The sequence below is a fragment of the Cinclus cinclus genome, chromosome 12 (assembly GCF_963662255.1).
Source record: "Cinclus cinclus chromosome 12, bCinCin1.1, whole genome shotgun sequence".
Taxonomy (NCBI): Eukaryota; Metazoa; Chordata; class Aves; order Passeriformes; family Cinclidae; genus Cinclus; species Cinclus cinclus.
Window position 1 is genome coordinate 8957478 of NC_085057.1, and position 25756 is coordinate 8983233.

Genomic DNA, 25756 nt, shown 5'->3' on the forward strand with positions numbered 1-25756 from the left:
TTGTATTCAATCCTCTGAGTTAAATGTACCACTAGAAACTATTGTATTATCAGAACTTTATCAGTAGGGTGATTGAAGATGACTGTCATCTCTCATTTCCTTTGCTTTGGAGTTCTTGGCAGCACTGGATGTGCTTTGATGGAGCTCTGTGACAAGGGGGAGCAGGCAAGGCCCAAGATACCATGGTGACTTAGCACTCAAGAAGGCCCATGAACTTGGAAATTACAGATTTCAGTCTCATTATCATAAGTAACACAGAAGAGATTCTTATTGTAGCAATCTCCATCTTTTTTCCTTCACAGCAGAACACTCACAGCTTCTCTCTGAAATCAGTAAAAACAGGAGAACGTGTATAATTTTCTATTTCTCTCTTTACTCTGCTTTCTTCCTATTTCAGCAGCTTCTAACTCAAAGTGTCATAAACCACTGACATGTGACGTTACCTGGGTTGTTCCCTCCTGGAGAGAACTGAGGGCAGACTTTCTTTTGCGTTACTTAGTTCACTTTTGGATCCAATTGTTCATGTTTTATTCAGGCAGATGTTTGCATGGGGCGGTGTGCCCAAGGTGGGGAGGGTGCAACTCACAAAAGAGACTGGCAGCCTCTTCTCTAACCCAGAGTGACAATATGTGCAGGGTGCAAGTGCAGTTCTGCCCAGTGGTTTTGGTGTACAGGATGCAGAACTTTTAAGATTTACTTTCCATAGTTGAATGAGAGGCTATGCAATTAAAATCTTCAAGACAGGCTGGTATTTCTGGCTCACCGTTGAGTTCTGTTTTGCAAGATGATACAAAATGTGTGTGTTTCTTGGCTCAGCTGAAATATCTGAACACAGATGGGCTTTGTCTCTTGAAGCTTTTCTTTCTCAGAGGTTTTTTCTGTGCATCACAGCGGGTTTTTTGCTGTTTTCTGCAGACTTCTGCTGGATGTGTCTGGGAGACTGGAAGACTCATGGCAGCGAGTACTACGAATGCAGTCGGTACAAAGAGAATCCTGATATTGTAAACCAGAGTCAGCAAGCACAGGCCAGGGAGGCCCTTAAGAAGTACTTGTTCTATTTTGAGAGGGTAGGAGACATCTCCTTGGCCAGAGCTGCTGTAGCCTTTTAATGCTCCCTGCCTGGTGCAAAGGTCGTTGCCAGCAATCTCCGTGCAAGAACTGCCCAAAGAGAATCTGTGCAGAATGTTTACCCCTGTTGTTTTTCACTCAAAATCCTGCCCTGAAAGTTCCATCCAAACCAGTGATATCATACCCAAAGCAAATCATATTCACTCCCATATTCCCTTGTGCTAGAGAAGATCAGTATTACTTGTGTGCCACTGTACCATGTACCTGTAGGGTGAGTGGTGCTGCAGTAGATAGGTATTGCTCCAATCATTTCCTTTCAGGACTAGGGAACTTCTGTTCCTTGCAGTATGTGTTTATACAGATAAAAACTAAATAAATTCTACCGTGTTCAATGCTCCATTGGCTGTAGCAAAGTTTTACTAAAATTTCATGTAATCTTATTTTTAAAAGTTGCCATCAGAGCATCTCTGTCCACACAGCAGGCTCCCTGCACCTGGCCATGCAGAGCAACTCTACAGCAGCATCTCTAGAAGAGAATGTGGTAGAAGTTAAATATTGCTGCATTTCATTTTCCCCATTAAAATGCATTTATTCTTCACAGCATGAGCCAAGTCCTGTCATAAAAGAAATATCTTCTTTCCTGGCTCTCCAGACCAACAGGCTTTGGGAAATAGCCATGTTTACAATGTGCACGTGGATATTAGAGTTCACTGAGTCCGTGTCAAATGTTAATTTAAACTCTTGACCTTCCTGTAGAAACCTTTTAAGTAGAGGATTCACTGTGACTTTTCCCCTTGTTAGACACAAGGTCACTGTGTGACCAGAGGACATTCCCACTCGGAGGAGCTGGGTTTGTTCCCTGCTCTTGCTGCTGTCAGTCTGTTGTCTACAGCCTCCACCACTTGCTAATGGAGGTGCTGTCTTGCTATTCTTTCTCACAGCATGTCTTGCCTTGCTGAACTCCTACCCCACTCCAATTTCTGCTTGCTAGAGCTTGTGCTTTTACAGCAGTACTGCTCTGTTCTCATGCCATTTTTTTTCCTTTCCCTGTCTCCCCACCTCTTGCAGTGGGAGAATCACAACAAAAGCCTACAGCTGGAGGCACAGACATACCAACGAATCCAGGAGAAAATCCAAGAAAGAGTTATGAACAACTTGGGAACATGGATAGATTGGCAATACCTACAGAATGCTGCAAAACTACTTGCAAAGGTGGGTAATTGTGTTTTGTTTGGCACAAAGAAGAGAATACATGCCAGAATGCTAACCTCATAACACCAAGTAAGGAAGGAAGTTTAAGAGTTGTGGTTTTGTGGGACAGTACTTCTGGTCTAGGACATGAGCTAACCAAAAATCGTCTAGAAGTGACCTCTGTGAAGTCATACTCCACAATACATAGACCTGCACAAATTCTTCCAAGGAAGGTGTAGGGAATTCTACCAGGAAGAGTACAGTTGTCAGGAGGTAGCTTCGTAGCCTGTGGTGATCACATAAATGTGACTGTTCTGACTTCCAAGACTGAGACTTCTGTCCTTTTCTCTCTCTCTTCCTCCTACTCTTGGACAGTGTCGTTACACCCTGCAGTACACATATCCATATGCCTACTACATGGAGTCTGGTCCCAGAAAGAAGCTGGTAAGATGTTCTGCTCCTTTTTTTTGCTGATAACTCTTTGGGGTATAGCTGGCAGCATGCAGAGCTGAATTACAGAGCTGGGCAGTGTCTAAAACATTAGTCCTGAGTTTGAGGTAAGGACAGGATAAAATAGGTGGGTTTGCACCTTTCTTCTTCACTTCAAGTCGATCAGCAGCTCTGTCCTCTTATACACTACATTAATTTCCCAGGGGACTTCACTGCACTTTCACTAACAAGCCATTTATCCAGAACGTTTTGAGGCTGGAAGTGTGCATTTATTTCTTGCTAATACTTATCATAATGCTGTAGGCCATGTTTCCTGTGAAGAGCTGCTGGAGGAGAGCTTTTACTTGGATCAGGGTGTAGCTTTGCTTTTTATTCCTCGTATAAGTTCCTTGCTGGCTTGGTGCATCTCATGGGCTGAAAAAGCACAAAAATAACCTTGAATTCAGTGAAGAGTTTTTTCTTTGACTCAGCTGTCCTATAAAACCTGTTACAGAATCTGTCTTCATGTCATCATGTGTTCTCTAAGGCTGTGGATAGATGTTCTCTTCTGGATCTGACTGTGCTAATGGAACAAGTTGCTGCTCCCAGCAGTGGTTAAAAATCCCTTCACTCTGCCTGAAGAGCTACTTATGAGAGCATTTTTTTCCCTGTTTATGGCAAAATAAGCTGAATTAGGAGGTATTTGTCATGTGCAGTTTTTAGGCTGAATGAGTTAATTTTGAGTGATGCAGGTTGGGGAGTGCTTACACAGGAAATGCCCACAAGGGGTGATCCTTGTAGATGAAGGTGGATAAGGAGGAGCCACAAACTTCCTCTGCCAGCACTGCTGTCAGCAGAACACATCTGCTCCTCAAGTGTAATGAAACTGCTCCACTAAACTAGTTTCTTGTTGATGTCTCTTATTTTGCTCTTTGCAGTTTGAATACCAGCAGGCTCAGCTGGAAGCTGAAATTGAAAATCTCTCATGGAAGGTGGAGCGAGCAGACAGCTATGACAGAGGGGTGAGTGTTCTGTTTGCTTGAGCCTGTTGGCCAGATTTTGTTTGTTGGGCTTAACACTTCGGCAGGAGTTCTAAAGCTATCAAGTGAGGGTTCTGAGAATTTAGATCCAGAAGCCACCTTTAGACAGGAGATGATGTAGAAGCAGAGTGCTCACTGCCTTGTGGGTGAGGAGGGAGGGCTGCAGGGATTCCTGCAAAACGAAACAAGTCCCATGGAGCTCTGGAGGAGACTGCATGCAGCCTTCTGGTGAAAAGCAGTTTCCTTAAGTGTGTGTAGCATTTTAGACAGAGAAGGTGCTGGGTAACTGCAGAGGGAGCCCATGTAAAAAGGAAGAGGATCTGAGATCTTGTATTCCAGAGTGTGCATGAAGTGTGTGATGGTTGATGCTTCTCAAGCTGGAGTTCAGTATTCTCCTAAGGAAAGTGAGGTCTTCTCCAGGGATTTTATGCTAACAGTTTGTACCTTCTCTTTTACCAGGACTTAGAGAATCAGATGCACATAGCAGAGCAGAGACGGAGAACCCTGCTGAAAGACTTCCATGACACATAAGAGAGGAGGAAATGACAGTGCAGGGGTGAGAGCAGCGAGTGAAGTGATGGTAGCTTCACTAGGATAAGCCGGCACTGCCTCTGGGAGAACATGGCCAAGGACAAAGCCACCCCTCCCCTTGCAAGTCAGACACATGCAAACACCACCTCTTAGTCCAGTTTGTTCTCTTATCTTTCTGTTTCTGTTTCTGCCAGGCTAGAGGCCAGAGCTCAGATTGGCGTTATTTCCTGGGCCATTATCCTTCCTGCCCTTGATGGTTTCAGAAGGGGAGGGAGCTTTTTTTCTGAATGGCTGTTAATAGTGTTAGATCATTACAGTTTATGTAATTTTCAACGGTTGTACAATTATACAGACAAACCTTAGAATAACACAAAACCCTTTTTAAAAATAAATTGGCAGTGGAGTGTTTTTCCTTAATCTGCTTGTAAATTTAATGGGCTTTTCCCCCTCTCCCTCTCCCTTCCTCTGACCCGAAAATCCTCCTAGTCACTGAAGGAGGTTAAAAAATATCTCAGCTAGATTTTCCAGTGCTCCTTTAACCAGGGCATTGAAGCATTGGCATTGCATGAGGAGAGTGGCTGGTGTTAAGGGTGGCTGCTGCTGTGTCTGGCCTGACAGTACCGGCAGTGGCTGTGATTCAGTAGGATCACATGTGACATCTCTTTTACTTGTAAATCAGCTGTGCAAAATCCAGCTACACAAAGAAAAGCAAACAGAGGAATTGGACAGACCGGGTTACCAGTGGGGGATATGCCCTGAGTTGGAGAGAAATTGAGAGAAATCAGATTCTGCATTTGGTGAATTTTAGGTCTTCCATGTAGATTTTTGCTTTACTTGTTTTTGTGGGGAGGATGTTGTATTGCCAAAGTGAGTGATGAGGGAGTAGTAGCATACAGTTGTTAATCAAGGCTTAGGGCTTTTTGCAGAGTGAAAGAATCTATGTTCTAACAGTGCCATGCAGCCTGATGAAGATTATTTGTGCCTGCTGGGTAGCATGGCTGAGAAAAATTGATCTCATTCATCCAAGTGAGAATAAACACCACTACATTATGAGGAGGAAATATTATGTACAGCACACTCCCTGGCACATGTTGGCAATGTGGACGGGCACTTGAATACAGGTGCACTGCTTGTGCAGAGCCTGCACCAAGCCAGGCAGAAAAATTAACTAGCGAAATTAATTTATTTGTATATTAGTATTGATGCTGGTGGGAACTAACCAGAAAATTGATTGTTAGGAGCATGTGGAGCTTTTTTATTAACATTCTCTTTTCTAATGTAAAAATACACTAAAATAAAAATATGAAAACCTAGTTCATCTTAGTAGGGATTAACATGAAAAGGTTACTTAAATGCTGACTCTTGCCTGTTTGCTACAGGAAGCAGGCCACATACTAGAATTTCACAGATACCCCTGTCACTCGCACCAGGAGCTTGTTTGCAGCCAGTAAGGTGCAGCTGGTGTCTGATTTGAGGAAATTTTCACCTCCGTGGGGAACTCATGGGGTTCTTTCCTATGCTGTATTTGGAAGTGTTGCCTTTGATGCATCCCTGTATTGTTTTTATGCAATGTCACTTGATAAAGATTAAACTGGCGGGGGGAAAAGTGCTAAATTCCTGCATGTCAGAATAAGCTAACTCTGCTGTTGGAGCTTCTTTCATGTACCTGAGATATGTGACCCTAGGTATTTGCAGCAGGTGTAATTGGGCTCATAGATTTTATCAAGACTGATGCATTAGTTTAAGCAAGGAGTAGCTGTCACAGGAGCTGCTCCTGTGGCCATGCTTGCTGTACACAGAAGAAAATTTCAAACGGAGAGGCCTTTACCTTCCTCCCTCCCATCCCTGGTGTGGGATCTATCCTCAGGGAACAAGGGAATGCACTGCGAGAAGCAGCTGGCCATGGAGTGAGTGTTACAACAGAAGCAGCTGAGGGTAGGGCAGGCTTGTGGAGAGATGGCTGGAGTCAGGGAGCAGGGCAGGGAAGGGGTCTGTGGTTTCTGGGAGCAGCAGTGTGCTTGCTGTGCAAGAGATCTCCATAGCCATGGCTCCTTATGTTCCTGCTCTGTCCTGTTCTGGCTCTCCTCAAAACTGGAGCTGTAGACATAGATTTGACCTTGCTCCAGTCTCTTGATTTCACTCCTTACCCTGCACCCAGCAGCAGCCTCTCTGTGCCCTTCTCATGATATATCCTAGAAGTCAGTCTCTCTTCCTCTCCCCTTCCCAAATGATTGTCTAGGCATGCTGCTTCTATGGGAGGGGAGAGTGGAGGGGGGAAGGTTTGCTGAGACCCAGCAGTTCTCAGTGAATAGAACCAATGTTTAAACTATTCTTTAAAAATGTAATATGCAAAGTACTGATTAGGATAAAAGCTGGTGTTCTTGTTGTCTAAACATAACAAGATAATACCTAATCCCTTTGCAGAACAGGTGTGTAGAGTCTCCTAATCCCCAAGAATTTTCACTTCTGTTACATAATTGTCCACCTTTGAGCTAAATGAGAATGAGGTTTTGTCTCTCTCCTTCCCTTCTTCCTTTCCTCCCTCCCTCTCTCCCTCCCTTCCTCTTCTATGCCCCCACAAAATATTTTGCTATGAATCCTTGTTTGTAGACAAGCCAGACCACATAGCTGTGGCCAGGCTTACTGAACAGGCTGCTGAGATGCTTGGCTGAGGAACAGTAATAAGGATTGCACAGTGCACCCACTAATTCTTTCAGATTTTCTGAAACTAGAGCTTTGTCAACAGTTCCATTTATTTTTTTAAACAAAACATCCTTTCAGAAAAAGTGCTGAAAGTCCTGGGTTGCACACATAGATCCTATTGCCATACTCTGGGAAAACAACAGGACTTGCTTTTGCAGCCCAGGCAGGACCACTTCTGTGTTGGTGTTGTACAGAAAGTCATGGACTTCAAGACTAAATGTGCAGGGCACAGGGGCTGCTGGCTCTGTGTACAAGGTGAATGACACTGCTCAGGAGGCAGGTGACAGGAAGGACATGGGGTTTCTTAACACCAAAAGAAAATGCCATTGTCCCCCCTCTAATATAAACACATGGCCCTTTTTCAGTTAGCAAGGTTATATGGATGTAGGTAATAAAAAGTGGCTCAGGAGTCGTTAATTTTGAGGTACAAGTTTCCCTTTGATGCATTACTGCTACAGACGTGGAATGTTTGCTCTCTCTTTTCTTTTTTGCACTTGTGTCCAGCTCCTGCGCCATCCCGACACCTCTCCATCCTTGCATCTGGTAGTCTTTTATTTGGTCTTCGCTTGTGTTAGTGCATTGGCTGCCTCATCTCCATTCGTCCTCAGGCTTCCCAGACTGTAACAAAACGTTTTCTACTGACACCATTAACTGCATGACTGCTGCCCTGCGCAGCGAAGTCTCTGTGCCCGCCCGCAGATGGGGCAGCAGGAGGTTTCTGTACTATAGTCTTGCACTCTAAATTTTAGACTTTTTAAGCAGGTGAAAAATAGAACTTTATTTTTAAATGAGGCACTTGTTCTGGGAATTCCTTTCTCGGCCCCGGTCTGGCTGGGGTTGTGGGACAGCGTTGAGGTGTGTGGGAGGTCACAGGACTGCTCCCACCCCTCGCTTTTCTTCGCAGGCACCAGAGAGGGGCAGGGGCGGCGGAAACCGCCCGGGAGACGGTTGCCAGAGGCGTGCCCGTGGTTTACTTGAAATAAATTGTGACTTTCTAACTTCGGCGGTGTCCTGGCTCTTCTTAGCGGCGGGACGGGGAGGGGCGGGGGCTGGTGTCGCTGTCCCCGCCCCGCGGTGACGCAGCGCCCGCCGGGCCGTTGCCGTGGTGACGCGGGGCCGGGCGGGCCGGGGCGATGGCGGCGGCGGAGGCGCCGACCGAAGGGCCCCCGCTGCCCGGCCCGCCGGGGGGCCGCCCGCGGCCCGTCTGCTCCCGCCCCTACTTCCTCGTCCTCATGGTCTTCGCGCACCTCTACGTCCTCAACGTCCTGGGGCTGCTGCTCTTCGTGCACCTCAGCGCCGGCGAGCCCGGCGGGCCGCCCGCCGCCCCCCCGCCGCCGCCGCCGCCGCCCGCCCGCGCCCTCCCGCGCCTCGAGGGCATCAAGGCAAGGCCGCGACCGGGGGCCGGGGCCGGGGCTGCTGAGCGCTGAACGCTGACCGCTGGTCTCCCCGCAGGTGGGCCACACGCAGCGGGTGGAGCTGGTGCCCGGCAGGGCCCACGCTGTGCGCACCCTCAGCCTCAAGCCGCTCCTGTTCGGTGAGTACCGGCCCCGCCGGGGCAGCTGCTGCCGGTAGCGGGGGGGGGGGGTCCGCCCTGGCGGCGGAGCGGTCTGCCTGCCTGCCTGCCTGTCTGTCTGACACCCGCCGCTGTCTTACACCCACTCGGAAAATGACTTCCCGCGTGTTGGCATCACCTCCCTGTGCTGCTGTTCCTTGAGGCTACGTTAAAGAGTGTGGTATCGTTTAAGGTATGTTGATGCAAAATCCGCAGAGGTTATGTATTCTGGATGGCCCACTTTGAAGAATTTGGAAGGTTAACCTTTCCAGGTTTTCCGGTTCTCTCTAAAATACTAGGAATGGACAGCAGATCTCTGGCAAGAACCTTGAAGAAGCTGCTCAGTATAAAGAAAGGACAAGAGGTGCCCAAACTTTTGTTAATAAATTATGAAAGAGCAATTTAATATTGATGCTTCATCACTGCGGAAATGAGTAACAGGAGAAATGATAGATTTAAAGTCTTCCACCATTTTGTGTCCCATTCTAAATTTATTTTTGGCTTCTCTGATACACAACCACATGACATCTGCCTTTCAGATGTTTTTAAATCTTCTTTACCTTTCTGTGATCTTCTGCTGGTCAACATAATTGAACTCTGTGTTCTGGAAAGCCACTGACAATATGCTAAATAATTTGAGGGGGAGAATCAATCATTACAAAATTCCTACTATTGCAAAGTCAGAGGAAACCTGTTGTTTCTGAAAAGACATAGGGAATCTTTCAGATGCTTTCTCAATAATATAAATAAAGGGATTTTTTCCTGATTCCAAATAGATTGTATGCACTGAAAACCTCACCATTAATTTTTTAGTGGATTTCTGTTGGACATTCACTGTACAGACACACCAACCTGGAGCTGATAACCCCACAGTATCACAAAACTGATGTCATTACCAGAACCATGGTCTGTGGCAATTGCTCTGGTTTTCACTCAGGAAAATTCCTGTTTCCTCTTTCCCTGCCTTTCTAGTACCACTGAAGTGAAACAGTTGGTCCTGGCCTGCAAGTAAGGTGCTGGAAATGATAAGAGGCAGGTTTGTCCTGGTAGCAGTAATCCTGCAGTTTTTAGCTTCTTGTTCCAGTACCTCCATTGGTTTTAAAGGAAGTTTAGCTGCCTGAGGATGCCATCGCAGTGACATTCACCATTTGAGATGCCACGAGTCTGTTCTCCTTTGTCTTCCGATATGAAGTCCCTTATTTAGAAACTGCAAGTTACAAGACAGTTCTTATCTCTCAGATGAACCTGCCAGGAGCCAGTTCTGACCTTAAAAGACTTCCAGAGACTTCTCAATGCAAGCAGTACGAATCTAATTCAACTGGTTTAAAAAAATTTAATTCATTGTATCTGTGTTGCTTAAATTGGTGGAAGTGTTTAACTTGGTTGTGTTTGGTGACTGCAGAAGCCCTTAGCAAAGATTCTTGAGTTTCTGGGGGTTTAACATGAAGTGCTGCAGCATACAAGAGCCAGTTTAAAGAAACAGTGCCTGGTCTGTCATCTGCTTTCAGCAGAGCAGGCTGGAGTGGGACCACAGCAGCAGACAATCATGAATGATTTAATGTGTTCTCTGGGCTTCAGAACACGGTCTGGGAACTGTAGGGAAACTTTAGGTTTGGTTTTTAATTGTGGGTAAGTCACATCTGCATGGAACCCCAAGCGTATTTTATGGAGCTATGAAAAAATCCATGCCCTATTTTTTTCCCCCCTCTGGCTACAAGGCATCATTTCTAAAGCTTGTAAGTCAGACCATCTGTGCAGTTTTCAGTTGGGAAACACTACTAATCAAATAGCCCTACTAATGGAAAACAAATCAGACAAAGCCTTTTCAACCTTAAGAGCTTTTATGTGTTCTGTTTTCCAAACGCAGTCTGTTGAGAAGATACTACCATTGTAGGGACGACCTGACAGCAGATTCTGTGGATTGGGCAGCAGTTTCTAAGACAAGACAGTGGGCAGGAATAAAGATAGGAAATTTGGCTGTGTTTTTCTTCTGAGCCTCAGGGAAGAGAAGTAATCACTGCACAAATGTCCAGGCGCAGTTGAATTGCAGTGTGCGTGTCTGAGCGCTTGTTTCAGCCCACACCAGTGTGAGGAGGAGCCTGCAGCGTGGGTTGTTGGTGTTCCTTGTGAACACAGGGAGGCAATGTGTCTCCAGCAGACCGGCTGTCTCTACATGGCCAGTGCTGCGGGCATAACCAACAAGCCAGAAAGCATTCCTCCCAAAGGCTGTTTTTTTCCGCTTTTTCTGTTTGGTTGTTTTTTTTGTATTTGTTTTTGGGTTTTTTTATTTCAGCCACAGGTTTAAACCAATATAGAAAACTTTCCATGGACAGTGCTTTTGTTAGGCAGTAGAAATCCAACTTGTTTCCTCAGTTGGGGATTTGCTGTTTTCTGCTCTGTGGTCTGGAGCACAGTGTGTACCCCTGCAAGGAAGCGACAGTCCTGCTTGAGTGAGAGAGTGAGCTGCAGAGAACTTGGTAAGACTCAGATTCCCCATATTTTCTGTCTTCCTCACCTACAGGTGGAAGGCCAGGCAGCTGTGGAAGGTTTCTCCCCTGCTCCCATATGAAAACTGCAATATCCTACTGTGCTGGGGCTAGGACTCACCTCCCAGTCCCGAGCAAAGCTACTGTTCACCAAAGCAGAACTTTGAACAGCTGATGTCTCATTCATGCTCTGCTTTTCTCAAGGTTCTTGTGATATCCCCAGTTACCAGAATCTTCTGATCCACACTGAATTTCTGATGTTGAAAAGTAGTTTTCCCTGTCATGTAGAAACCCTCTGCTTTGTGCCTTTCCTGCTTGAGAATGGCTGCTTCCTTTTGTGTGTGTGGATGCTCGTCAACTTTCAGTGCAGGAAGCTGAAGGGACAGCCTGACTCGAGTGGAGTTCAGTGTGCAGTTTTTAAGGGGCTGGGCACAGCTGGGGTGGGATCCTCTCCCCATTAATTTTTCTCAGAGTGTTCAAGAATAAAGTATTTTCTCCATTACATAAAAAGTATCACTTAGCAGTCAGAGAGGCTTTCATGTAATCTCTAGACAGAAAGCAAGCAGGCATTTGTACAGCATCAATGTTTCAGGGTCAAATAATGAATCTGAAATACCAGCTCTGATAATTACAACTAGAAGGAACTGTTATTAAAGGTTTCTTCTAGTTTGTCCTCACCTGCATAGTTAAGTTTGGTTGTGATGTGATGTTGGATCCTATGCAAAGCTGAACATAGCACGTCCTGGATCTACAGAGCCTTGTGAGAGGAACATGTTAAACCTTCATGCTTAAGCTCTGTCTTGGTAAAACAGGGATCTGTTGTGAAGCCCTACCTGTGCAGTATGACTGCTTCAAATCACCTAGAAGTATGACTGTACATCTCCAAAACACCAGCTGCCAGGGAAAGGAGTTTTCTAGCCATAGGGAAGGGAGCAGTTTCTTATTGCTGGAATTGAGATTTTTCAGACCTTCCATCCCGCCTGTTCAGGGCAGCGGTGATGTTTCCACCTCCGCACTGCCTGGTGCAGGTTCCTGTTCCTCTTCTGCCAGGCATAGGCCTTGTTCACCACCACTTTGTCACTCTGTACTTCCCCACTTATGACGAAGACCCCTGCCTGAGTGCCTTTCATGATGTTGTGGGCACAAGTGGCATCTATGTCCAGCCACTGCTGGAGCCTGGCAGGGATTTCAGTTCTGAGGAGTGGGCCGTGCTTCAGCACCTCCACCTTGGAGGGGTCCAGGTCAAAGTCTGAGATGGTGGTGGTAGTATTCTTCCTCAGGATTCGGATTTTCACTGCTGCAGGGGTTGGAAAAAGAGCTGTGAGTTCTGTTTACTCTTCATAGCTCTTACCTACTTCAAGACATAGAGCCAGCCCAAGGCTTCTCTGCTGTCTGTAATGTGGGGAGGTATCTGACCAAGCTATTGCAATTGCAGTGAACTTGTAAAAGTTCTTATTTGAGGTTAGTTTCCAGTACTGAACGTGGTTCTTAGAATCACTGAATTATTTAGGTTGGAAAATACCTCAAAGATCAAGTTCAACCACTGACCCAGAACTGCCCAGTTCACCACTAAACCATGTCCTCAAGTTCCACATCTACATGTCTTTCAAAAACCTTCAGGGATGGTGACTCAAGCCTGTCCCTGGGCAGCCTGTTCCAGTGCTTGATAATTCTTTTGGTGAAGAAATATTTCCTATTTCCCAATCTGAACCTCTCATTGCAACTTGAATCTATTTCCTCTTGTTCTTGTTACCTGGGAGGGAAGACCTCCTTCTCAGTCCCTTTCCCTCCTAAGAGTGGCAAAGATGTATCAGCACTGCTGCAAAAACCCTGGAGAAGTCATGGGCACAGACAAGCAGATAGATGAAAGTCCTGGTCTTGTGCAAATTGCTTGACTTTTCTCTGAGCAGGGATTTCAGGAAGTGACATGACTGACAGCTGCTTAGGATTTGCAACCTTCTTTTTTTATTGAAAATATCTTTGTTTTTCTGTATGCGTGCCTGAATTCAAGACAGTATCTTGAAAACTTCCTGCCATCTGATTGAGCAGAGCCAGTGCTGCTGCTTGCTTGTGCTAGGAGAGGGAGAGTCACAATACTAGAACAGCACTATTAAAATTTGAAATAGCTGGCATGGAATTTGCTAAAGATTCTTATAGGCATTGATTGAAATGTTTGTCTACAAGGGAAAACCAGAGTACTGCTTGGTTTTAGCAGTCACAGACCAAAATCAAATCAGAGCCCACAGAAATAAATCAGGTCTTCACTTTCAGTGCTGCCAGGAGCTGGGTCCTCCTACTATCTCACAGGTATGGTGGAAACTGAAAATCCCAGGGATCTACTGTAAAAGCTGCAGTTTCTCCAAGTCAGTATGTAATACCAAAACTATTTTCTGTCCATGCCACTGCCTGGCTGCTGGAGGGAATGGCAGCAATTGAGAGGAGAAGGAGGGTACTCACCAAAATCATTTGCACAGAGGTTTTCTAGGATCTCCCTGGCAGTGCTGGCCTCCTCAAGCTCACAGTCCTTGCAGCTGGCCTGGGGCACTGCTGCAAGAGAAATTAGGTTATAACACCCTTGTCAGTCTCCACTGGAAAAGGCACAATGAAATTTTGAGATCTGCAAGTGGTGGCTTGCTGTTTCCTAGTATAGCTTCTTCCTGAGCTACCCTGGCCCTGGAGAGATACCTCAGACAGGCAGGGTGGGAAACGTTCGAGTCTCCTTCCTGTGACTGGGGCAGACGCTGCTTGTCGTGCTTTGTTCAGGCTTGTGTGTGTTGCTGCATGTTAAAGCAGCAGTGAAAATCCTTAATGAAGATCTCCTAATTTGGATGAAACAGCAAAGTTTCCAGTGGTATAGCCAGATTCATCCAGTGATGCTGAAATGATGTTGAAATGTCTGTTCTCCCCTTAACTGCTCTTGAATCTCCCCCAGTGTTCATCAGTATCTGGGTGTTAATTGAGTCCTTCAGACAGACTTTTTTTCCTGTGTAACTCATGTCTGCAGAGGCTCATGTCCCTTCATGGTGTTTCTAGTGTTTTGAGAGAAGGCTTGCAAAGCATTTCTTTTTGCATGTTTTTAAGCCCTAGACACAGCTGAAAGATCGGGGCTGCAGTTCCATAGCTCCACTGCTATGCACATCTCGCTGCTGGGAGTCTGTACTCCATGAGCTCTCCCACTGTGCCTGGGCCGGAGGCTTTCCAGCCTTTCCTTCCCCCTGCCCCAAACCCTGCAGGGTCTGATGGCACCCGGGGAGCTAATGAATACAGCAGAGAGAGGAACAAGCCACAGTCAATGTTATGCTAATTTTCTAGACACAGTTCCCAGAGAGAACAAAACTAGAATTTGTATATATTTTTTTAAATACAGCTTAAAACAAGAAATATGCAGAATAGAAACAAGTCATAGGATCATCCTTTTGAACTTCCAGTATTACATAGGGGAAAATACATGAAGAAAAAACTTCTTACTTCTTCTGCTTGAGGAATTTTCATCCATGGAGACTGCTGCAATGCACAGCTCATGATCTGCAGGGAACTTGTTGCAGTTCAGGATTTCGGGCCAGGGGTAGCCGTAACAAGCCATGACGGGTGCACAGCTTCTCTTGACAGCTTCACAGAGGCTGCGGCAAGGATAGATGAGCCTGGGGAGGGGATGGGGATTCAGTGCCTCTGTGTGCCTGGCAGGAGGCTGAGGGTCAAGCCCTAGCATCACTGCTGCTGCACAGGGCTGTGTTGAAGGGTTAGCAGGCAATTTTGGGATCTTTGATTTCTTTTTGAACGTTCATGTCCAGGAAGCAAGCAAGGAATTTCTGAGGACATAAGGGATGAGGCAAACTGCCAGAAGCCCTTCACCTCCTTAGGGATCTTTTCTAGTTGTGCAAAGACTGCTTACCTTTACAGGTGCCTGATTACACACCAAATTTCCTTAGCAGCTCTGTACTTTGAGAGCTGCACCTCAAAACTGGGGATTTCTTTCTGCTGCTAGAACTGTTGGGAAAAGCTGGGAAATTGAGAAACCATGTTTTCAGGGCAGGAGCTGGGGTGAGGGGCTGCACAGGAGGTGGGAGGTGAAGCTACTGTATGCCAGCAGCTACTGTAGTGTATGACGGGCTGGCCAGGGCATGTGGCAGCAGTGCCTGGGGTGAGAGAGCAGAAGAATCTCAAGGAGGGAACATAGTTCTGCTATGATATAAAATGTTCATATTTCACTTTCAGAGGGATCTTCCCTGCTGAGTAATCCAATTGTCCCTTGCCAAGAGCAGCAGCACTGCTTTTTGGGGAGTGTTTGGATCACATTGAATGCATTTTCTCTCAGGAGGCGCATTTAGTTGTGCTGCTGCGGGGAGTTAACTGTTACAGCTGAAATAACTCATAAAAGCATCTTACCTGTCCAAGCAGATCGGTGCAAAGAGGGAGCAGAGGAAAATCCTAGCGTCTGGGTGGCATTCCCTGGCCAGCAAGGGCAGCCAGCTGGAAGACTGCTGGATGACTTCTGTCATGGTCTCATGCTCCAGCAGGTTGGGAATCCTCATCTCGGAGTAGCCGATATCATAGCACAGGGCCATGCGGTGCGGGATGGGCATGCAGCTGGAGGATCTCCTCAGGTAGCTCGCCCAGGCACCTGGAGAGCCCCAGAGCAGCAGGCGTGCCAGGAGACCCAGTAGCCATGGGCCACCCAACCTCGAGGGGTGCCTGCGAGGGGACGTGACCATGCTTGGAGCAAGTGAACCGACAGCACACCCCAGACTGAGCTGCTCCTGACTGTGGAATGCCTTTTATAGCCTACGAGCCACCTCTTTGTCAATCCATCCTCATTAAGTTCGGCCCTTTCAGAGCCCTCATGGGGAAGACAATGCTCCAATTTTCATTTGCCAGCGGCCCCGATTGTTTGTATTTTAGCAGGGGTTTGGCTTAGATCAGCAGGTGTGGAAATGAGGGCAGTTGGGGAGGGATGAATGACTTGGCCCGTGTGTCTTGGGGCTCTTTCAGCGAAGATTGAATCTCTGTTTGACACCAGTGCTCCAACCCATCCCCTTTCTCTTGCTCCAGGATTAGTCATTATTTCATAAACCCTAATGTTTTCCTCTCTTTTGTTTTTTGTAAAAGCAATCAAGTGTTGCTTAAAGTCAATTAGGAGGCATTTGTTTAGCTGGATCTATTGTTGAGCAGGCAGGGAGATAGGATGGTCTCACAGCCACAAGTTAACTGTTTCGGAGAGCTGGGGGTAGAGAGGAACTAATTTACAGCTGTGGAGCCAAGTTGTTTGCAGACGGGATTGGCAGCACTCAGCTGGAAACCCCCTCACCTTGCAACCTGCATGACCACATGCTTTCCAGTTAACAGAATTCCTACTTCGTTCTGAAATCCCGTTACTACCACTGAAGAGTGGAATTGTCCTTCCTCCAGCACGTAATTAAGGTTCCCTAAGCCATCATTATTGTAGCCCGGTTTGAGGAACTGGAAATACTGGGGGCATTGGGTGCCAGTGCACAATAGTTTATTTGGACCTGGTGCTGTGCCATGAGGTTCAAAATGGCCAGTAGAAGCTCCAGCTCTGAAGCATCCTCTGGCACAAGGATCCTGTGCTGCCTGTGGCGGAAATTGTTTCCTTGGAGTGTGTTACGGATACAGCTGGCTGCATTGTGTTCCTGGGGCTTCCCAGGAACAGCTCATTTTCTACAGGGCTGGTTCTGGTCTGTGCTTAGCAGGAAGCCAACTGCTTATTGACAGCTTGAGCCGATAGGGTTGATTTCAGGTCATGAAAGTAATTAATTTTTTCCCTCCATTTGAGGATTGCTGCTGTGGTTGATCTATAATGTGTCCTTGGCACATACCTGCAGGAGCTCTAGGGAGCTGAAATTTGGAGAGCAGGACCTTGGGTCTAGGAGCACTTAACCTGTCCTGCATTGGTGGTTTTTCTTTCCCCTTTCAAAACTCCCAGCAGCTGGTAACAAGGTCACCATAGCTGTGACAGACACCAGCCAGGAGGATCCTCTTGAGCCTCCTGGGCCACAGTGTAACTGTGCTTTGGAATGGGACCTTTCCAAGTGCATGATCAGTATACCATGCAGCTAGAAGTCTCCTAGCCTTGTGGTCATTGGTGGATTTCTCTGCACTTTAATTTGTTTGGGATTGTGGAATTGCCTGATTGCTGCTGGGTTTGTGCTGCAAAGGAAAGCTGAAGGTACCTGGGTATGGAGCCTGGCATCCTCCATGTTAAGTATTTTCCTCTTTAATATTGTATGTGATGAACATTTTTAGTGGGGGAATCAAGAGAATGAGTGGGAGTAAGTTAGAATTTTTCTCATTTCTGTTTGAGTTTCATAGTAGAGCACTGTGCCATGCTTCCCTGAAAGGTATTTGGTTTTGTGCAAAGTGCCATCCTCTCCACGTGAGAGCAAGGATGTCTGAAACCCTGGCCATCACCACTGTCCACTGTAAAGATTTTTGGCCTCCCTTCCAGTAAAGCAGCAGTTCCCAGACTGTGATCCACATGGCACCTTTGAAATGGTGATATGCAGTGATATGCATGTGTTTGTTCCCTCCTTTGTCCATTGTTGTATTTGTGAGAGAGTTTAAGAGCTTGACCCCAGGATCCAAACATTTAGGAACTGCTGCTATAAAAATACCTGCCTCCAGCAGCTCAGGTGTGTGGTGTATGCTCTTTGAGAGCCTGTCTGATAGAAGGGTGGATGTTTTTGAATGTCCCAAACTTAGACAGTTCCTAAATTTCCCCCCTACCTCTTTTGATTTTTTTTCCTGAGTCTTCTGCCACCAGCATAGGATCCCACTGTATCAGTTCCTCAGTCTCTGTTGCTGCTCACACTTTTGCTGCAGAAATCCCTGACTTCCTGACAGAGGAGGAGTGCAAGCTCATTGTCCATCTGGCAAAGCTAAAGGGGCTACAGAAGAGCCAGATCCTACCAACAGAGGACTATGAGGAAGCCATGGAAATGATTGAAATCAGCCAGATGGATATTTTCAATCTGCTGGATCACAATCAGGATGGGCAGCTGCAGCTCAGAGAGGTAGAATGTGGGACAGACTGGGGAAGGTTTGCTGGGGACCCTCTGGCACATCCCCTTATCAGATGCTCACTTGGTTACTCATGTGCTTGGGTGGGGCCAGACCCCAGGATATACTGATCACAATTTGCTTAATTTTATGCCTCAAAATTTGTGCTGGCCTTCAGGATGGAAGTTTCTGGGGCAATGTGCTGCAGTTGTCATGCTATTGGGAGGCAGCAACAGTCCTTGGCAGGACTATGTGTTTCCAATATGCTGGATAAAATGTTCCTATGCTGTGGATTGTTGCCTCTTGCTGTGTGTCCTGGGAAGTGAGTTTGTCACGTAGGCCCTGCTTTGTGCAGCTTGTGGGGAACTTACTGTGTGAATTCACAAGCCCCAGCAAAGCCACCCCTATTGATGAGCCGAGGGGGATAATAAGCCTCTTGTCCACAGTTCTTCAGAACCTTTGCCCTGTAAGGCAGGGTGCATCAGGGCAAGTACTGACAGTTCAGGCGTGTCCCTCCTCAGGCTCCCGTTCCAGGTGAAGCTGGGAGTCTGAACTATCCTGTGTATCACGAGTGCTGTGGAGTATGGGGAGCTGTGCCAGTGACAGCCCAGGGCAAGGCTCCTTTCTCTGAAGGTGAGAGCCTGCTGAGAGCTGTTCAGGATTCTGCATCTCTCTGTACGGGTTGAAGGGAAGAATTTTGTTCCAAGTCCTTACCTTGGACAAGTAAAAGCATTCACTTTTATCATCAATAGCTTTACTTTCCCTTCAAGAGAAAACTGTGCTTTCTCCACCTCAGGGCTGGTTAACCAAGTCCCAGCAGTCATTTGCCATGACCTAAACTGGAAATAACAGCACTCATTGGCAACACTCTGTGTGTGGCTGCCAGATGATTCTCACTGCAATCGTCTTTCTACAGAAATGTGCCAATGCCTGTCTGGCTGATGTGCTGGGGAGGAGATCCTGCCAGGCCTCATGCAGGGAATCTGTAGGGTCTTAGGAGTTCAAGAAACCAGTGCTTTTTTTTTTTTATCCATTTATGAATTTCAGGTATTGACCCATACCCGACTTGGGAACGGCAGGTGGATGACCCCTGAAAACATCCGGGAGATGTACACAGCGGTCAAAGCTGATCCTGATGGGAATGGTAAGAGCAGTTCCATGGGAATTCCTTCACCCTCAGCACTTTGGACACCTTGCACAGCCATGTGGGGGAGAGCAAGAGCCACGTTCCTGCCCAGGCCTTTTTCTCTAGCTGAATTCTTTAAAGGGAAGTAGCGCTAGACTGCCCTAGACACCTTCTCAGGGCAGTAAATGCAGGGTAACCCTCTTACTGCAGCACTCCTGCCCCTGCATTACCACTGTAGTGGCTAATTGGTCCCACTGCCTGGGTTTGGATCTTGCTGGAGTAGGACCAGACCACAGCTCTGCACTCCCTCTCCCCTGTCAGACCTGCCTTGGTTCATGCCCTGCTGTAACAAGATCTTAGGGCTGTGCTTCTGCTCCCCTGGTCTGAGAAACTGCTCAGGTTCTGATTAGAGCTCTTGTTATCTGGGATGCAGATATTCAGACACACATTATATGCCCCCCTGTTTGCAGGGAGACTTTTGCAGCAGGCCAAGAGGCCCATGTCACTGTGAGGGGAGAGTGGAATAAGTGGAGGTGGGGGTGATCTTGTCTGTCAGCCTTTGCTGCTGACCCCTCTCTCTGCCACGCAATCTCTCTGTATTCCATGAGGCCACTTCTGGCCCTCCTGCCCCCTGTCTCCCAGGGGCTCCTGCGGGTCCGGATATACACTCTAACCTCTGCTGCTCTAATTAGAGTGGCCTCAATTAAGCAACACTCCATTTCCTAATCAAATTAAGTGAATGCACAGGCTCTACACACTCTCTTCCAGTGACCTGGCATTGAGAGCTGCCCAGGAGGAGCTGCTTTGGCATTGAAGCAGTAGCAGTGTGAATGCATAAATATCCGGAGGGCACCCCGTGCAACTCTCCTCCAAGTTGGTGGCATTCTTGGCAGGGGTATGACTGAGTCCTCAGTGGCTTTTCCACCATTCTGGATATTAACAAATGAAAGGTCCTCTTAAAGGGCTGTTGGCAGGACCTTGCTTCCAGAGTGCTGCTTCCCTCTGTTGTTAGATTGGTACATGACACTGAGAGACCAGGTCATAACCTGGATGTGGCACTGCATCATCAAAGACTGTGGGGATAGAGGGAAGTGGGGATAGAGAGACACTAGGAATAATATCAGTGGATCATTTGGTCATGACCTGAGGACATGGCACCTGAGGAACTGTCCCTGACTGACCCTTGTGGCTAGTCCCTCCTCCTGCCAGGGGGTTCTGGTGCCCAGGGAGCAGAGCTGACACCCAGCAGCACTGGGTTTGCTACCTGAGTGAGCTCCTCTCCCAGCCCATGGTGTGTGCTGGGCACCCCGGGGCAGGGCACTGCATGCTGGTATCAGGGACCTGTGCAAGGCTTCCCTTCTACAGAAAACAAATGTGAGGATTTTCCTGAAGTTGACAAAAGCAAGAGTCCATCCCTTGCTGATTCTAGTTGACTGTAAACAAGAAATACCTGTTTTAGGAGAAACTACTTTATACCTCTTGCTTTTCTGTTATTTCTATTTACGCAAGACCATACTGTCATGCATTCCTCATTTATGTTTTGCAATTACACAAATGCAGAACAATGTACTGCTTGTTTTGTGTGTGGCTTTTTCATAATTACCCTGCAAGGTCATATAGAAAATGTGGTCTGAGGTCCTACTCTGTCCTTAAACATGTTGATTTAAATATCTAAGTAATAAGCCTCAGGACACTGGGTGGCACAGACATTCTTCTATGTATCAGGACTGTAGTGTCTGTTTCTGTCTTTTGATGTATTGATTTGTGTGTTTCAGGAGCTTCTTAATGTTTAAAATGGTGTTTTGCTTGTCCCAGTTCTGACCCTGCACAGTTCACTTTGGCAGGTTGCTCTGTGTCCTCTGCTGCAGGTGAGAGCATTGCTGAAGCCAGTGACCATGGGCAGAAGGGGTGCAGCTTGTGGTGGACACAGTGGACCCAGAGTGGGGTCTGTGTGAGAAAGGCAGTTTCTGCAGTGCCCTCAACTGGTGTTTCTCCAAGTACAGGACACAAGAACTATTACCTGCACCAGAGTCAGGTGGCTTTTCCTGTGTTCCCATAGGTGTGCTAAGTTTGGAGGAGTTCAAGCAGTTGAATATCCGTGATTTCCACAAATACATGGGAAGCCAGAAAGTGAAGATGAGTGACTTGGTGCGCAATAGCCAGCACACCTGGCTGTACCAGGGCGAAGGGGCACACCAGGTCATGAGAGCCATTCGGCAAAGGTAAGGGCCAGGCAGCTGAGGGGAGGTTTGGTTTGGGTAGGCACAAGCATCACCTGTGTGCTGGGAGAGGCAGTGGCAGACTTGCTAATATTCACACTTCCTAATTGTGTGAAAAGTCTTCGGAGTATAAAGAGCAATGAACACAGCTCAAAATGGAGAGATGAGGTTTTCATTAGAACAAGAATTTGTATTGTCCTGTGGAAAGGGAAAAAGAAAAATCAAGCCTTTCACCATCTCCATTCACTTTTGGGAACAGCCCTATAAAACCAGGAAAATTTGGCAGTATATGAAATCATTCATTCTAATTAGTAACTGAGCTTACTGGGAGAAACTGCCTGTTTCCAATGCTGTCTGAGTGCCAGCAGTTAACTGTCATTTGCTTTACTTACTCATGCATTTCACTGAAATCTGTCTTTGCTGTTCAGAGCTGACTTTTTAAAAAGCACGACTTCACCTTAAATTAGTCAAGTTAGTTTAATCCTCCAAGCACACATATTGTAGGGCAGCTCATGGCAGATGGGAGAACCTCTTACCCTTCCCTTCATCTCATTTTTGGTACTGGGAAGGGCTAAGCCCAGCACGTAGTTGTAGTGAGTTTCAGATAATCGGCTGGAGATTAGCTTGTTCTTGTGGTGCTGGTCCTCACCCAGAATGTGGGTGGGTAAAATCTGTCCTGAGGCCTGAAAAACAGCTGTTGGCCACTCCTTTTCTTCAGTGCATTCCAGTGGGAAAAGGGGGTCACATATTGCCTTGATTAGAGCAGACTGTGGCTGCTTCTCTGTGGCAGCTAGCCAGCACACACAAGCATCGGCACTCCACTCATAAGGTCTCCAGTTGCCCACTGTCAAGAGGATGTGAAGACACAGCACTGAAGGAGGCTATTAGTCCTCCCTGGGACCAGGCAGCACCTGCAGGGGCTTTGCTGTCCTGCCCAGGTGCCAAATTCTCCTTGCACCTGCCCCAAGGGCTTCACCAGTCCGGATTCTCAGAGCTCTGAGTGTTCTTTGGCAGGTCTCAAGACGTACCTGCTTGCCTTGGGGATGATCTCAGATGTAGCAGTGGAAAAATCCCAGAGCAGGAGGGCTCCGGTCTCCTTGATCACTTCCAGTGCCCCTCTGCCCTGGGGGAGGCTGCTGAAAAGGCAACAGGGAAAGGTGAGTTAGGTGACAAGACTATTCCTAGAGCTAGTCTCTCATTCACTCTCAGCAGGGAACCTGTGCTTTGCTAACTGTCCCTGAGGTCTGTAGGTGGTGTGCAGGAGTCCAGAGAAGTGATGAGATGCCACATGAAGGCTTCAGGGACATGCACAGAAGGGATCTTGCTGAGCAAGCAAAGTCTTCCTGAGAGCAGTCCTGCTAGAGATACTTCCTTCTGTTTTGTTTTGTTTTTTTACTAACCTTGATGAGGGTTTTCTGAGCCGATGCTGATGGTCCAACAGATCTGTAAGGACCTGGTTGTCTCTTGGCATATTCACTGCAGCCCATCCGTCTCTCTGGCCTTTTGGGGAAGGGGGTTCTTTTTCTCTGGGTTTATTCACTTCTTGGGAGTAGTGGCTGACTAAGGTGAGGGTGGCTTTCCACTCACCTGCTCTGCTCTCTTCCCCAGGGTAATGCGCCTGACACGCTTGCCCCCAGAGATCGTGGAGCACAGCGAGCCCCTCCAGGTTGTGCGGTATGACCAAGGAGGGCACTACCACGCCCACATGGACAGTGGCCCAGTGTTCCCTGAGACTGCCTGCAGCCATACAAAGCTTGTTGCCAATGAAAGCGCCCCCTTTGAGACCTCCTGCCGGTAAGCTCTCCCCTGAACACTTTAGACAAGGGGTGTGAAGAGCCATTTTGCCTCACCTCATCTTGCCTGGGACTCGGTGCTCAGGTTGTGGGCTCACAAACCAGCTCAGGACATCACTGACATGGAGGAGTTTTAAAGGGGAGGTGGGCAAATCCTGTGGGTCCACGCAAGAAAGGCCGAGTGGGTGGGCCTGCCCCAGCAGAGCCTACAAATGTACTCTCTACTCTGGGTAGAGGTTTTCTTTGTTGTCCTTGTGTTACTCTTGGAGAAAAGGTGATGGTGTAAATCATGTGCCACATGATGTCTTAGAGGAGCCACTGTATTTATGGTGGAGTAGCAGGGCATGGAGAGCCCCTGTGCATCTTGTCCTGCTCCAGGTGTGTCTCCTGACAGCCTCTGTCTTGCAGGTATGTGACCGTGCTGTTCTACCTGAACAATGTGACTGGGGGAGGTGAAACAGTCTTTCCTATCGCTGATAACAGGACGTATGAAGAAATGGTAAATGAACCTTGCCCACACATTACCCCTGGGGATTCTGAGTCCCTCTTGGAATGTCTTTATTCATTGCGGCTGTAGAAGTGGTCTGGTGCATTAGGTTGGTGTACATTAGCAGTTTTAGCAAAACTGCGCTCCACTTACAGTCTTTTTCCTCTGAGGATGGGAGGAGGCACAGGGCTTTGACAGCTCAGCTCTCCCTGCTCAGAGGTTTGAGGTGTCAGGCAATGTGTTAAGAAATGGCAGCTGCTCAGAAACAGGTTATGAACCTCCTGGGGCCTGAAACTGGCAGCTCCTGGTGGGTTATGAAAACCCCTGCATCAACCTAAAGCCATCCTGTGGGACAGTCAGGCAGGGATGAGGGGCAAGGGCAACCCAGTGCACGTGCCTTGTTCCAGCCCTGTTTGTAACACCTTCCCTATGGTTTCTCTCCAGTCTCTGATCCAGAATGACATTGACCTGCGAGATACTCGGAAAAACTGTGACAAGGGCAATTTGCGAGTGAAACCTCAGCAAGGCACTGCTGTCTTCTGGTACAATTACCTGTCAGATGGAGAAGGTACAGGCTCACTTCAAAACTGGGCTCTTGGGAGGGGTGAGACTGCAGTAGGTGACAGCCATCATCTCCTTGCTGCAGCTGGGAGCTCAAAGAAAAGCCAAAAAAAGGGTGGTAGCTGCCTGCTAGTGGGAACTGTAGAGTCTTTTTGTCAACAGCTGAGTAGGAGCTTCCTGACTCTGAAAGGCCTTTGTTTACAGGCGGTAGGTCAGTGGCTCCTAATGTCTTTGGGGGACAGGACTAGCTAGCAAACAAAGACCTTGGCTGCACTCACCATCACCAGCTGCCTTCCATCCCACTGTGCAAGCTGAAACTCCTGCTGGAACTTGGTCTGCAATTCAAAATGTGTCACTGATGTGGTGTTGCCCAAAGGGGTGGGGAGGGGAGGTAGACAAAGGCACAGCCATTAGCTCTGCAGCATGAGGACACATGGGCCACCCCATGCCACGCTTAGGGCCAATGCCTGCTTTGTAGTTCAGCCGCAGCCCCATGATATGTCCTTGGGGCTGTTTTTGTCACGAAGTACAGCGCAGTTTTCCCTTACAGGCTGGGAATTGACATGAATCTTTAAGGCTGCTGGTGAGTATGGCTCCAGAGGATTTCCATGGCACATTTTGAGCTGTGGTGGGAAGAAGGAGTGTAGCATGCCAGGTCCCCTGAGAGCAGCCCATGTTTCCATCTCTAGAAGATCCACAGAGGAGGTCACAAGACCAGTGTTTGGGCTGTTGGGTGATAATATCAAGACCATCACTCTCCTGTGAGAAGAGCCCTGTTGTGTTTTTATGAGCAATTTGATCCTAAATGGAAAGTGTCTGCTGATGCATGTCTGCCACAAAAAAACGATACGATCATTGTAAACAGGAAAACGGCTGCAAGCCTCTGGCTTCCATGGGCCTTCTGGTGGCAGTACCCATCTCTTCTATGCCAGCCCTTCTTTTTCCAAAGGAGCTGAGAAAAACAAACTCTGATCTGGATTGTGAGAGCCACTTGTGCTGAGTGGAGAGATGGAGGCACTGGGCATTTTGTACTCAGGGAGCCTGTCCTGATGAACTCCATGTAGGTGCTAGGGTGAGATGGCACTAAGATGGAGAGGTGCCAGGAAAAGTAACTCCTGTAATGTGTCTGACCTCAAATCCAAGCAGGTAATGCAGGTAGGAGAGATGGCATTGGTGTTCGCTAGCCGTGTGTCCCTGTACAGTCCCAGCTGTACCTGCCCTCCTTTGCCACCGTCTAACGGGGTTCTGCTCTGCAGGCTGGGTGGGGGAGCTGGATGATTTCGCTCTGCACGGGGGCTGCCTGGTCACCCAAGGTACCAAGTGGATCGCCAACAACTGGATCAACGTGGACCCCAACCGCCGGCGGCAGCAGCAGTTCCAGCAGGAGATGGAGCGCTTTGCGGGGTCTGAGGCGGGGGCCGGGGCCGGAGCCCCGGGCGAGTGGACAGTGGACAAGGCCTACAGCGGAGTTCACCTGGAGCTGTAGTGCCGGAAATGCTGCTGCGCGCACGTGACCTTTTCCCGCGCAGGGCGGGGGGGCGGGGCCGCGTCGCGCG

The 25756-nt window shown here is 47.8% G+C and overlaps 3 protein-coding genes across 4 annotated transcripts in view; 2 read left to right on the plus strand and 1 right to left on the minus strand.

Moving 5' to 3' along the window:
• The window catches only part of ARIH2 (ariadne RBR E3 ubiquitin protein ligase 2), a 36261-nt gene extending 28298 nt beyond the window's left edge, over positions 1-7963 (plus strand). For both annotated transcript variants that reach the window (XM_062501048.1, XM_062501049.1), the window contains 5 exons: positions 916-1067; positions 2137-2280; positions 2635-2703; positions 3627-3710; positions 4188-7963. In XM_062501048.1, coding sequence (XP_062357032.1) covers positions 916-1067; positions 2137-2280; positions 2635-2703; positions 3627-3710; positions 4188-4259 — 521 coding nt within the window. In that variant the 3' untranslated portion in view covers positions 4260-7963. The remainder of the gene's footprint in view (positions 1-915; positions 1068-2136; positions 2281-2634; positions 2704-3626; positions 3711-4187) is intronic.
• A 132-nt stretch (positions 7964-8095) lies between these two features.
• P4HTM (prolyl 4-hydroxylase, transmembrane) lies at positions 8096-25720 on the plus strand. The gene is made up of 9 exons (XM_062501050.1): positions 8096-8344; positions 8415-8496; positions 17838-18028; positions 19062-19158; positions 21200-21362; positions 22968-23153; positions 23561-23651; positions 24084-24207; positions 25457-25720. The coding sequence occupies exons 1-9, from the start codon at positions 8096-8098 to the stop codon at positions 25684-25686; spliced, it is 1413 nt and encodes a 470-aa protein (XP_062357034.1). The 3' UTR covers positions 25687-25720.
• On the minus strand, positions 9823-22185 carry LOC134048947 (secreted frizzled-related protein 5-like). Its single transcript, XM_062501053.1, has 6 exons — positions 22155-22185; positions 20990-21020; positions 15387-15599; positions 14469-14641; positions 13458-13547; positions 9823-12297 (listed from the first exon to the last, which is right to left on the minus strand). Exons 1-6 carry the CDS (start codon positions 22183-22185, stop codon positions 11963-11965), a joined length of 873 nt encoding a protein of 290 aa, XP_062357037.1. The 3' UTR covers positions 9823-11962.
• Positions 25721-25756: the final 36 nt, after the last annotated feature.

Excerpts from the sequence above, each read along its gene's own strand:
- P4HTM (XM_062501050.1), top strand. The coding sequence starts at position 8,096 with ATGGCGGCGGCGGAGGCGCCGACCGAAGGGCCCCCGCTGCCCGGCCCG. Across the intron at positions 18,029-19,061 it reads GGCAGCTGCAGCTCAGAGAG|GTATTGACCCATACCCGACT; the intron begins GTAGAATGTGGG and ends TATGAATTTCAG. Across the intron at positions 23,652-24,083 it reads ACAGGACGTATGAAGAAATG|TCTCTGATCCAGAATGACAT; the intron begins GTAAATGAACCT and ends GTTTCTCTCCAG.
- LOC134048947 (XM_062501053.1), bottom strand. The coding sequence starts at position 22,185 with ATGAGTGGAGTGCCGATGCTTGTGTGTGCTG. Across the intron at positions 15,600-20,989 it reads CCTGCAGCAGAGGACACAGA|GAGATCCTCCAGCTGCATGC; the intron begins GCAACCTGCCAA and ends GAGCTACCTGAG. Across the intron at positions 14,642-15,386 it reads GCACCGATCTGCTTGGACAG|GCTCATCTATCCTTGCCGCA; the intron begins GTAAGATGCTTT and ends TCCCCTCCCCAG.